This window comes from Oryzias latipes, chromosome 22, assembly GCF_053564925.1.
Source record: "Oryzias latipes strain Hd-rR chromosome 22, Olatipes_Hd-rR_3.1".
In the NCBI taxonomy this organism is placed as follows: Eukaryota; Metazoa; Chordata; class Actinopteri; order Beloniformes; family Adrianichthyidae; genus Oryzias; species Oryzias latipes.
Window position 1 is genome coordinate 23,822,009 of NC_136258.1, and position 12,567 is coordinate 23,834,575.

Genomic DNA, 12,567 nt, shown 5'->3' on the forward strand with positions numbered 1-12,567 from the left:
ACGATAACGTTTTGGGATGAAGAAAAACTTGTTTAACCTTTCACAAGGTCACTGATGAGTGTGCGCAGGTCGTTGGTTTGCTTCTTCTTGCCCTCACAGACTTGAACCACGTCGGACAGATCCTGACGGACCTCCTGAAGCATCTTCCCACCCATCTTCACCTCACGCTCGAAGAAGCGGAACAGCGGGTCCTGGAGTTTGCACAAAGAGGAGATTTAAAGACCCACGACAATGTTTCTTTTTTAACATGTTTATTGTGGAATTTTTCTGATGATGGGATGACATTTATAAAGAAAAATAAGTTTAAAATTGCATTTCTGAGTATCTCATTGAAGCAGATCAGTATTAACCAGAAGGAGATGAAAAAATGCTGTTTGGAAAAAAGAGATTATTTGTGATGTAGAAAATACACTGGTCCTGAATGGATGAATCAAAAACAGAAAAATGGAAATGTGGGTTTTAAATTACCTCAATAGACAGGTTAAAGAGCCTTCAGAAGAGCTTATTTTGTAGGTTTCCTGCACGTCCTCACCTTGATGTTCTCCACCGTGCGTTTCAGCGGATTAACCGTTTGTGGAATGAGCTGCAGCCAGTTGCAGGAGGTGGTGTGGAGGGTCCTCATCCAGGCCGGCTGTGCGTCAGACGCCGAGGAGGTGCGCTCCTTCTTCTCCGTCTCGTAGGCAAGGTCATCCTCATCCTCCAACATCTGCATTTTCAGCATCTTACCCATCATGTCAGTGCCTGTGCAGCCCAGCAGAGAGGGAGGGCGGTGGAGGAGGAGGAGTGAAAGACAAGGCCACGTTGGGGGGGGGGGGGGGGGGGGTAAGAAGAAATTAATTGTGGAACAGAAACAAACCACTTGCTTCCAGGAGTATTGCATGAAAAAAATTAGTAAGGGGGTTTGTAGAACATAAAAACACAAACAGGGCATCAGGCAAACAAATTTAACTCAACACAATCACCAGGAGGATTAAAAAAGTATTTTTTTAAGCCGTCTGATGCTGTTCATTAAAAAAAAGAACAATCTGAGGAGTCAGGTTTAAAGAGGAGCTGAAGGAAGGATGGAGGTGAGGGGTTGCAGGACACAATCCTGGGGAGGATGCATCTGTGAGGATCTAAATTTGACAAAACTCAAAGGGTTCAGTGAATAGAAGGAGAGCTGTGGGAAAATATAGGAATGTGGAATTTTTAAAAACCCTAATCTGGGAGTGGGAGGGAGTTGGAGCAAAGCAACATGATGGCTGTGAAATACAGCTGCTGGAGGGTGAGGATAAACACACCCGTCCTTTAAAGAAGACCTTTTTAACATAGATCAGTTACAGGCACTGCTAAACTGCATCATGTTGATATTTGTAGAGAGATGAGAGGAAGAGACGATGGGGGGACAAAAAGAAGCCAAGGAAGCCCCCCCCCTTAATGTGTTCTTTGCTACTTCAGTTTTCTGCCCAAAGCAGATGAGAAGGGCCCGATCAGGACATGTCATGGACCAGACCAAGAAAGATTTAAGATGCTGGAATAAACACGGTTAATAGGTTAGAGATGAGTGATAAAATGACTGAAATAAAAGAAAAGTTGGTGACCAAAAGGCAAGTTCAATTTAAGCCTTTTAAGACCTTTTACAACAGTTTCTCTTTCTCTGACTTCATGGTCTTTTATAACGTTTAACAGGTGAAGATGTACAGAGAAAATAAGATCTACATGTGTGATTTTGATGCTGTTCAAACCCAAAAATGCTTTGAAATATTCATATTTTTCTATAAATCTCTCATCTTATATCCTTCTCAAAACACTGACCTCAATATTTCAAAATGTCAGAATTACAAAACTCAAAACATGAGGACAGGAAAAGTAATTTGTAATAATAATAATTGCATTAGTATTAGTTTTGCAGCTCTAAACACTCCCTCTGGACGCCTTTGTGGCTAAAGTCCATAATGACTGACGTTCAAAGCTCACTTTTGAATCTGATGTCCATCAAATTTATGACCCTTTTGATTATTTTTAGGGATTATTTGAAGATTTTTCAATGAAAGGCTTTTGAAGACTTGATCAGACCAAACATACCCTGAGTGGTCAGCAAAACCTTCTCAGCATTGCTCGGCAGCCCCAGCCAAGATGGAGTCTGAGTGTCAGGAAGCATCTCCACCCAATGCATGAACTCCTCACGACTGTAGAAAAAAAAAAGGATACATTTACAAATCCTTATAAAGCTTATGAGTTTAGAAGTGAAGCACTACTGACCGAATGCCGTCGGGCATCTTTATGTCTTTGTGTCCATCCACCTTTACGGCCAGTTTGAATTCGCTGTCGAAACTTCCCTTTGTGAAGATGCGGTCCAGGAAGGTGATGAGCAGCCGCTGGTCAAACTCATTGTCGATGCGACCCCCATAGATGGACTGAGCCATCAGGGTCTTCAGAGCTGCCCAGGGTATCTTGTCCGGTGCGATGTTCTGACGACCCTGTGCGTTTGTGTGCAAACGTTAAAATAACTAAAGACATCAAACAGACATTTTAGCGCTGTACTTTACAATACAACTGCATTAGGTTACAGGTATTTGTGTTTCCATTTGGGATAAGTTAGGACTCTTCTGAACTTGGTGCAGGTGAAGTCATGAAAGAGATTTCTGTAGTCATCCCTAACCTTGGCTGTGTCATCCAACCAGGTGTCAATGGTGTCACAAGCAGAGCGCAGGTCAGACTCCCCAAACTCGTACTTCTTGGACCAACCGAGGGGAGCGTACCGCAGGCGTTCTTGAATGACGGCATGGAACCAGGCCAGCAGGAAGTAAAGACGGGCACGCTCATTTGGAGCCTGCAGAAACACGAGGAACATGTATACATGTATAATCCGACTGAATTTCACAGTTTGGTGTTTATTGCTTGGAGATCTCTTGTAACCTTGCACATGCGAGCCACAGGGATGCTACTGAACGTTCTGAGCATGTTGGCCTTGACACCGGGAGGAGGTTCAAAGACAAAGATTCGTCCGGCTCGAAGCAGATTCACTGGCACCTTTTAGAAAAATACAATGTTTCGAGAAAGGGTAAGTGTAAACGTTGATTTTTTTATACTTGAATCTAAATGATATTTCAGGCTGATAAGCAGTTTAACCTTTGGATTGATATCCATTGTGAGGAAAAGCCTGAAGCTGGCATGAGGCTGCATAGAGTGAAGCTTCTTCTCCAGCTGCATCAGCCAGCCTGGAGCTAGGTGGACATTCTCCAGCATTACCCACCTGGAAAACAAGACATCTGATTAACACACATGAATCTGAGGGAAGAGAAGCAGGAATAAAGAAAAACAAAACTTTACCTGCCAGATTTGACAGCAGTGTTGATGTCTCTGTCAGCTTTGTTGAATCCTTCAGCTGAACCTGTTGCCAATAAACGTACGGAAACATTTTAAATGTTTGAAGCAGGAAAAGAAAACTTGCAATTTGGCACAAAAAAATATTTTGTCAAAAAGATCCACTTCGTTCTTACCAATAGAAATTGATGTAATTTGTTTGTTTTCCTCAGCAGCCAAATCTCTGACCAGACCGCTGGCGTCATAACCAGGAACAGAACACATCAACACAGGAGTGCTGGGCTTCACCTACAGGAAACAACATGGATGTTAGCAACACAAACCCGAGCTGCAGGCGAGTATTAAGACTGAAGAGGCATTAAACAGTACCTCACTATCCACAATATAGGCCAGGTCCAGAGGCTGCTCGATGATGTTCATGAAGGTCTCTCCCAGGACCTTGGAGACAAAGATGTGCGACATGGCCAGCAGGCGATCCAGACGGAAAGCCTGGATCAGCAGCAGTTGGTGTACGGCTTGACCAACAGTAGCTGCAGAGAGAAAGATTCACACAAGCACAATTTATCCTCCGTTTACAAACTTGTGCATTTACAGGGCTGGCTCCCATACTCACTTGACTGCTTCTCCTCAGACCACAGGTAAGGAACTGCCAGCTCTGGAGTGTTGCTCTCAATCCACATGAAGAATTGCTAAAAAAAAAAGAAAAGAAAAAAAGATTACAGTTAGAGTTTATGCACCAACTGAAAGTGTTTTTTGAAAACCTCCAGACGCACACCTCGTCAGCCTCAACTTTGGCCACGAGGTCCTTAAAAGCAGGCAGGCGGCTGAGTCGGACCATCGCCTCACACTGGTCAGAGGTGAGACCTTTGACTTTGGGCAGCACTGTTCCTGTCAGAACGATCTCTTTGCCACGCAGGAAGTGCTGGAATTCAGTATCATATGATGGCTCACTGCAAAAGATGGAGAACAAAACTTCATAGTTGCATTGAAAAAAACCCCAACTAATTGTTTTGGAGTAATGTTGGTGTTTTACCTGGTCATGCCCTTTAGGCTGATCTTTGCCAGCAGCATGGCGAAGGTAATGTGGTCGTGGTGCAGCATACCTCGGGCCACTCTGTTGAACGCCACCTAGATCCAAGCAACACCAGACATGACAGTGTTTCCCGTATGCATTAGAGCAGTTGTCCCAAACCCTGGGCCGTAAACCGGTACTGGTCTGCGGGACAGTTTTATGGCAACAGTTGTTCCAACAGACCATAATAATAACGCATAATATTTACCAACTGGCTAACGTGTTTAATGTTATGTGAATGCTGCTTCTAAATTTGTTAAAATGGTGGATTCACGTTTATTATCATTTTTAGGAGGTGACTTTTTTTTTTTTATCCGTCGCACCTTAAAATTCAGACGAGGCAGAAGTTGGTGTCTGATTTTCTTTTTATCTTTGACAGTTAAAGGGTAAGGGAAAATCTAGATCACATTTTAATGGCTCCAACACGAAACCTGGAGTACAAATAAAGTTTAAACCAGCTGCAGAGACGGAGGATAAACTTAACTCTCAAAAGTTGAGGCCAAACAAAATTGCAAGCCCATGTCAGCCTCGTTCAGGGCGTTCTGTCCGACAATGGACCGGTCCGCGGCCTCAAAAAGGCTTGGGGTTCAGGAACACCCCCTTAAAGTACCCTATTTTTAAAAAGCTGGCACTCAAACCTGGAAAAGGTCTTTGGTGATGACGGCGAGTCTCTGCGAGTGGTCGGTGATGCCCTTAAGGTTGGCGTTCTCGTACAGCACTGTGTGGTAAGTGTCCAGGAAAAAGTGCAGAGAGTACTGGTAGAGGAAGTGCATCTGAAAACCCAAAGCCAAGCAACAGTTTAATTGCTTCTGTTTTTTTTAAGCTCTACATAGCTTTGATAAAGTTTACAGTAGAAAAGACTAAACATGTTGGTTTGCCACGTAAGGCGGGTTCAGACCTGGTTGAGGGCCTCCATGGTGAAGTAGATGCTGCTGCAGGCAGAAGACAGCGACAGGTATTGCTGTGACACCGCCTCCACCTCAGCCATGACTATGTCCGTCTCCTCCACCTTCCTGGTCACCTCAGCTGCCTCCTTCTTAAGATTCTCCAGTGTGGTGATAATTGTGTCATCGTCAAGGATGCGACCCTTGACCTCATTAAGGGCTTGCAGGAGAGATTTTTCCAGCTGACGAAGGCGCAACTGGAACTCACCTGGAAGTGGCAGGAAGTCCTCTTATGATTACAGTTTCACCAAACCTTCATCGGCAGCCCTTTACTAGGACTAAAGCGGCCTTACCCTGCAGTTTGAGAAGGTCAGAGCGTTTCTCATCCACATCGGGTCTCTCAGCCTTGAGGACCTCGTTGAGACACTGGCTCTGAAGGCTGCTACGCGTCACAGTGAAGTTCACAAATGTAACACGAGAGCACAAATCTGGTGGGAATTCAACCTGCAAACACGAAACCAAGAGCCAGGTTTGAAATGTGGGCTTTCCCACCAAAATCAAAAACGTTTAAAGCTCAGTCAAACCCTAAAGATGCGTTTACCGTCGGGTCACGAGTGGAGAGGAAGATAACGAAGGAAGGCGACAGGTCAATGTCCTGATCTCCGAGAGTGATGAGGACGCGGCCTCCGGTTCTGCGCACTTCTCTGTTTAGCACTGGGTTCAGGATGGGGTCGTAGCTTTCCACATCCTTAGAAAGTACATATCAGTTAATACATTTTCAATAAATCTACACTAGATCTGCGGCATCAAACTCATAATGGAGGCAGTTGCTGCACTGTAGCTGCTCCTACCTGGACAAGCAAAGGGTTTCCAAAACGAAGAGCACTCTCCAGGTTCTTCCTGAAGGAATCATCCAGGAAGCTGGTCCTGGTGATCTTGCGGTCCTTGTATTCATTCATTATGAATTCAGTAGCTTGGCCTGAAGGATCAATTATCAGTGGGTACCTAAAATAAGAAGATAAGGGAAATTAAGAGGCAATAAATCAATTGAACTGATTTCTGATGAGCAAACGCGAACCGACCTGTTGAACCGCTTGAGCATGATGGCGTTTTCAGTGCAGAGGTCGTCAGCAGGGAGGGAGTTGGCCTGCCAGCGAAGCCTCTCATCTGCATTTGAGAGGTACTCTGTTCTTGCAATATCGGTACGGAACTGAGGAGGAAAACGAGGCAGCAAAAATGTAAGGATTTAAATCTGAATGAGATTTTTTACTTGTTGTGTAAATTAGGTACATTTCAGAATAGTATTAGCATTTAAAGAGACCTACAAGTATCTCCTCATATATTTTGACTGCGTTTGTACCCATTTATAATGTTATATATTTCTATTGCTCATTTATATTTATATTGTATTTTTACCCTTTTAATATCTGGATTTATATTTCTAATTCTCATTTATTTTTACATTGCATTTTTGTTGTTAATTGCACTTTGTTCTTAGGGAGACAAATGTACCTCAAGATGGAAAATAGCCTTTAGGCTAACTCTGGTGCATAAGCAGAGATGCTTTTCAATGCGTAATGCCCCTGTCGTATATGTATTGATAGAAAAATAAATGCATATTCTCTAAAAGATTTGTTGATTTATGACTAATAGAGCTTTTGTTAAGGCTGAAGTTTATTTTTGAACCAACTGGGTGTCTGTTTTTAACAAATACCTGGATGTTGGCCTGCTGCAGGTGATGAGACCATGTTGTGAACAAATTCTGTCTCATCTGTTGTTCAAAGTAGCCAGCATAAGTGATGAACGCCGCGGACAGCAGACAGTCCCCAGCAATGGTGGACATCTGGTTTTTGAAAGTCTCGCTGGTCTTCTCCCAGCGGTCCCTTTCAGCTGACAGACTCTTCAGCAGGGCTGTGCTGCGATTCACCTGAGCATAGAGCAGAAACGGTGAGTTTAGTGATCCTAGATCCTTGTCAGGGCAGGTCTGAAGTCCACTCACCTTTGCCTCGACAGCAGCCAGATCAGCCTTGATGGCCTGAGCTTCTGAGATGAGGACAGCATACTCCTCCTTGTAGCGAGCGATGCTAGCCTCCAGGTCTCTGATCATTTGCTCCACCTCCTCTGCCTTCGTCTTGTTGTCTTTAGCATCATCCTCCAGCTTCTGCAGTTCACTACGCAGAGGCTCCACACGCTTCAGCATGTCGGCATAGTTGAGCTGGAAGAGATCACGGTAGATGTTCGAGCACATTCAAGCTAACCATCTTCATTTTCTGGGTACTTTCTGTGGAATACCTGAGCAATAGCCCATTTCACCATCGGTCCACAAGCTAAAGACGCCCTGTTGACCTGATCGTAGTTGTAGCTTGGGTTGGACATGTAGTTCTTCTTCATTTTCTCACGGATGGAGTCACTAAATGATGATTTTAAATGGCGTTAGAAAAGCTCAAATGTTGGTAAAACATTTCAGGCAAAAAAAAAAAAAAAAAAAAACATAAAGTCAAATATCTGCTTTTTATTTTTGAACATTTCACAAAGTTTTTATTAAAAAAAACCCACCTTATTCACAACAATTATTGAGATTAAGTTTTTCAATTCGAATCAACTCCTAATCAGGCAAATCCTCCGTTGATTGAACATAGATTGAGCTTTGATTTGATTTTGAAGATTTTGATACTAATACCTCATTTCATCAGAAGAAAAGTTGACTATGTTGCTGATGAAATTATCCCTGATGATAACTTGTCTGATTTTTTTCCAGTCATTGGTCTCCTCGCCCAGCAAAAGGCAGATAGACTCCAAGGCCAGTTTGACTGCAGCTGGAGGATTGGTCATTGCCCGCACTTCTACAAGGTGCTGCCTCTTAATAGAACTCACAGCTTTTTTATAAAATATGGAGGAATGAGTTTTAAAAGAAAGAAAGAGGGGAGATTGAAAAACAGTCCCAGAGGGGAAGAGGGGAAAATGACAGAGAGACAGAGAGAGTTTTCAGTGATCAACTACAAAACAGGTTCTCTTTTATTTCACCTGATTTCTTCAGCAGAGAAGTTAACAATGGTGGGGATGAAATTCTCCCTCATGATGATGGAGCGAATCTGCTTCCAGTCCGTTGTGCTCTCGCCCAAAAGCAGGCAAATGGACTCCAGGGCCAGCTTCACAGCTGCTGGCGGATTGGCCATAGAGCGGACCTCCACCAGGTGCTGCTTCTTAATAGACTTAACAGCTATCAAGATCAAGCGAATGGGCGTTATGACAAGGGGAGGGCAATGATGAGGGGCGGATGCCGGAAAAAGTCAAGAAGTCACATTAACGTACATCTTATACAAATTGAACTAATGGTTCAAAATAGTGGTTTAAAAAGGGACAAAGTGAATGTAAAAGAAGCACCGTACCATTCTGAGCTTCGATAACAGCAGGTTCCACCTGGTCTAAGTCCTGTTTGACACTCAGCTGTTTGTCTTTGATCACCTCCTGCTGCTTGTACACAGATTCCTGGATCTCCTGGCTCATCACCTACAATCAAAATGGTTAAAAGGCATTTTTACTTCCAGGGAGTCATAAGGGATTTCATGTCTTCATCCTAATTCTGCCCTTCTACCTTCTTCTTCTCAGCTTCCTGCTGGTCTTTGACCATCTTCTTCAACTTGTCATTGGCGGCCGCATTCTTTGCCTCCAACTCCTGGCTCTTGATTCTCAGATCACGACGAAGTTCCTCAACCTGGATGACAGAACACAGGTAGAATTGTTTAGAGGTGAAGTGACAGAGTTTAAGGTCTACACTATGATTATATTTTCTACAATGGGAATAATAAATAACCTGATCAACAGTCTCTTTAATCTTGCGAAGACCAACGTTAAGGTGCATTTGCTGCTCCTCTAGCTCACTGCGTTTCTCATTGAACAGATTGGCGTACTGGTTGATAAAATCTAGGTAGTGGCGTGGTGTGATTGCCATGGTGTGACCGCCACGTTTGGCCAGACGGTTGTTCGCCTGAAAGATGGAGTCATTGAGATTACCCAAAAGGTTAAATCACGGAAATCAGCTACTAAAGCCAACATAAATATCTTCCTTACCTGGTGGAGAGTCTGATGAACGAACACACAGCCGTTAACAATAGCCTCACGGTGAGAAGGTGGCTGAGGAAGTTTGTCATAGACGACTGGCATATAATCTGGGACTTTGTAGTTGGGCTTCTCCAGATCCATCTTGCTGGTGAACTCTTTGCCAACCTGATAAAGGGCCTCAGTGGACCAGTCTCCAAACCAGTTCAGCACACACCTTTAACATAATAAAGCCTTCAGAAAACACATAATCTTTTAGTTTTCCCTTTTCTTAAAATAGCAGGATGGTCTTTACCTGTTGAAGAGGGCAGGAGATGTGGCCGCCCTGTCCTTCAGGCCTTCGGAGGAGGGATTCATGGTGAAAACCACATGGAGGTTTCTGATAACTTGGCTTGTGAACCACTTGTACAGTTCTTCATGGGTGTCAAGCATCAGCCCCTCTTTCTGTGCTCCCTCCTTACACTGCGTCATTAAAGTGGCATACTCATCTCCTTCAAACAAGCCAGGAACCTTTGAAAATACAGGGTACATTAACATTAAAAAAAGACGAAGTGATGTATACAAGTAGTTTAAAAAAAAGAAAACGGTCAAGTAGACTTCGTACATCTTGCTTTTTTGTCTAGAAATACTCAAAATTACATCTTTATATGAGTCATCCAGCATCGTAAAAATGCCACAAGAACATGCCAGAAAACCTGATTTTCAAAGGAGTGGGTCTTTAAGTAATGCAAGTAGCATTTGTACCTCTCCATTGGCCAAAAGTGTGTTCATTCTCTCAAGGAATCCAGAATCTAGCACATTGGACTCGTCCATGATGAAGGCAATCTTCTCATTTTTGCATCCCGAGCGGCGCAAAACTGTACGCAGATCCTCATCAAAGTCCTCCCCTGTGTACTTCCTGTGAACCTGAAACAACCGCGCAGGTTACTTTAACAACAGAAAGTCTACAGGTACCTTCTAATCCTCCGGAATTACGATGGACCAACCTTGATTTGGTAAACACTCAGCCCATTCATCCAGGCCACAAAGCGAGAGAGCGTGGTCTTTCCTGCTCCACTTACGCCAATCAGCAACAGATGGCCTTGAGGCTGACGGAAAATTCTATAAAAAACACAAGAACTTGTGTTAATCAAACAATTAAGGTCCAACATGGCCAGGAATCCATCAGAGACACAACCTACCGATCGATTCTGAGGACATGGTCCAGCACCTCATTGAAAAGCACCAGCGGGACGTCCAGTTCTTCCTCATAGAAAACCTTTAGACGGGCCTTGACATAATCCCTCAGTTCCTCCTGTTCCACCGGGATGTAGTCCTGTTTCACAAAACACAAATATAGAACTTGACCAACAAGTCTTCAGAGACGTTATTGTGATTTAAAAACGAAACAGAAGCCAGACCTTGGAGAGCCAGTTGCTGTAGAGAATGGGCCTGTTGAGAGCCTTCTCCTTCTCAATGTTGGGAAAGTGTTTGAGAGCGACCACATCAATGTTTTCATCCGTCCACCTCCTCTCTTCATCACCTACAAGCCTAAAATCAACAGAAACACACTCGGGTAAATAAAAGGAGTTTGCCGAATAAAATGAACTTAGACTTGTGAGTCAAAACCATCTCCAGCTGACAGAAATGTTAGCTGACCTATCCTGGAAGAGACGGAGAGCCTCGTGGGCCCAGATGCGGATCAGCCCCTCCACAGGCAGAGTCTCAAGGGGTCGAAGAGCCTCGAAAATGCCCCTCACCCACCGAGTCATCTCTCTCGGAGAATAGATGTAATGCGGCTGAGTGTCTTGAGTGAAACGCTCCTAAAGTGAAATCATGGATGAAAGCATGGCATTAGAACTCATGAGTCTTATGTTCTTTACAGGGGTTGTGTCGTGGTTTGTACCTGTGACATGGTGTAGAACTCCACCATGGCAGCTGTAAGAGGTTCCGCGTAGGTTCGGAGCGATGGGATGAGACGTAACATGGCTCGATTGAAGGTCCCATAGATCTGTGTAAGAGACGCAGGACCTGGATAGTCCACATACACCACAGGAACGTGCCGCAGGAACCTGGCAAGAGGACACCACAGCTTTGTAAGTTTGGAAATTTAACAATTAAAAAAAAAAAAAAGGACAAAAAAAATACAAGACAGCTTTAAAATGCTTACATTTAATGAATGAGCATCAGATATCAAACACATTTTTTACTGTACCTATGTGTGAGTGGCTTTCTACCCGGATCAGTGGGAGGATTACAGGCGCCAACAAACTGGATTCTCTCCAGTTTCACCCAAGTCTGGTCTGAGGTGCGATAGAAGCCTCCATGTTCAACCATCTACACAGAAAAATAAAGATATTTATTTTGATTTTGCTGAAATCTAATTTGCATCCCATCTTAAACCAAACAAAGAAGCTTGGTGTGATTCTTGAGTGTATTTTGGAGACTGCTTCATACCTGTCTGAGGAAAGAGATCACCCTCTGTGTGCCATACTTGTCCATGTCTGGAAGATTGATCTCATCACAGAACAGCACCAGCCACTTGCCCAGCTGGACCGGGGCAAGCACAACACCGTTGGGGGTGCGGCGGTACTCGCAGTAGTGATCAAAAGTCTTGAGCAGCAGTTCTGGAGTGGTAGCGCTGGAGAAGTTCAGTCCGACAACCTGATGGAAAGCAGCGGTAAGGTGCATGACTCAATACACAAGATTTGCAACCTAATATGACATAGTAACATTTAGAGAAACCACTTGAAGTGACATTTTGAGGTCATTTGGTTTGAATTCCTGTAGGTAGTCAGCTCACCTCCATGTCGGGCAAGGCTCTGAGTGCGCTGAACAGGGTCATAGTCTTTCCAGAACCAGGAGGTCCACACAGCACCAGGGGTTTGTGCTCTGCTAGCCAGGTGTAAAGCAAGGCTTCATGGCGGACTGTGTCCAAAGTAGGAACCACAACATCTGGCGAGGCCACTTTGTGGGTCTCCACTTCAATCTGGGGCACCTTGCCCTGCCAGGACTGCCACTCTCCTGAGATGCACACCTAAGTAAAACCAGATCATAATTATGTTAAAAACACATGACTGGACTCCTTGGAGTTTTTTAGTGATGATTGATGCTAAAAAGTACCTCATAGTCGATGATGGGCACGTTTGGAGCAGTGGGAAGCGGTACAGTGGTGATGCGACGGATATATTCTCCGAGCTCCGCCCTCATCTTCAAACGTCCATCTCCAGAGAAGGACCAGAGCACGGCGTAGATCAGGTATTTCTG

The 12,567-nt window shown here is 44.1% G+C and overlaps 1 protein-coding gene across 2 annotated transcripts in view; it reads right to left on the reverse strand.

The window, feature by feature from the left end:
* The window catches only part of dync1h1 (dynein, cytoplasmic 1, heavy chain 1), a 29,535-nt gene that overhangs the window by 1,708 nt on the left and 15,260 nt on the right, over positions 1–12,567 (reverse strand). Inside the window, exons 37-74 of one of the 2 annotated variants that reach the window (XM_023952036.2) lie at positions 12,424–12,564; positions 12,104–12,337; positions 11,758–11,964; positions 11,516–11,637; positions 11,207–11,372; positions 10,960–11,123; positions 10,722–10,851; positions 10,503–10,636; positions 10,308–10,422; positions 10,066–10,227; positions 9,617–9,831; positions 9,334–9,538; positions 9,077–9,250; positions 8,858–8,977; positions 8,652–8,772; positions 7,943–8,138; positions 7,555–7,672; positions 7,262–7,477; positions 6,977–7,189; positions 6,345–6,472; positions 6,114–6,267; positions 5,864–6,010; positions 5,616–5,766; positions 5,277–5,530; positions 5,017–5,151; positions 4,340–4,434; positions 4,082–4,256; positions 3,920–3,995; positions 3,676–3,836; positions 3,483–3,594; positions 3,313–3,373; positions 3,112–3,235; positions 2,899–3,012; positions 2,642–2,812; positions 2,242–2,459; positions 2,065–2,168; positions 533–741; positions 38–191 (exon numbers count right to left, since the gene is read on the reverse strand). In XM_023952036.2, coding sequence (XP_023807804.1) covers positions 38–191; positions 533–741; positions 2,065–2,168; positions 2,242–2,459; positions 2,642–2,812; positions 2,899–3,012; positions 3,112–3,235; positions 3,313–3,373; positions 3,483–3,594; positions 3,676–3,836; positions 3,920–3,995; positions 4,082–4,256; positions 4,340–4,434; positions 5,017–5,151; positions 5,277–5,530; positions 5,616–5,766; positions 5,864–6,010; positions 6,114–6,267; positions 6,345–6,472; positions 6,977–7,189; positions 7,262–7,477; positions 7,555–7,672; positions 7,943–8,138; positions 8,652–8,772; positions 8,858–8,977; positions 9,077–9,250; positions 9,334–9,538; positions 9,617–9,831; positions 10,066–10,227; positions 10,308–10,422; positions 10,503–10,636; positions 10,722–10,851; positions 10,960–11,123; positions 11,207–11,372; positions 11,516–11,637; positions 11,758–11,964; positions 12,104–12,337; positions 12,424–12,564 — 5,896 coding nt within the window. Of the gene's footprint in view, positions 1–37; positions 192–532; positions 742–2,064; positions 2,169–2,241; positions 2,460–2,641; positions 2,813–2,898; positions 3,013–3,111; positions 3,236–3,312; positions 3,374–3,482; positions 3,595–3,675; positions 3,837–3,919; positions 3,996–4,081; positions 4,257–4,339; positions 4,435–5,016; positions 5,152–5,276; positions 5,531–5,615; positions 5,767–5,863; positions 6,011–6,113; positions 6,268–6,344; positions 6,473–6,976; positions 7,190–7,261; positions 7,478–7,554; positions 7,673–7,942; positions 8,139–8,286; positions 8,483–8,651; positions 8,773–8,857; positions 8,978–9,076; positions 9,251–9,333; positions 9,539–9,616; positions 9,832–10,065; positions 10,228–10,307; positions 10,423–10,502; positions 10,637–10,721; positions 10,852–10,959; positions 11,124–11,206; positions 11,373–11,515; positions 11,638–11,757; positions 11,965–12,103; positions 12,338–12,423; positions 12,565–12,567 lie in introns of both variants that reach the window. The other variant, XM_023952035.2, reaches the window with a different exon arrangement.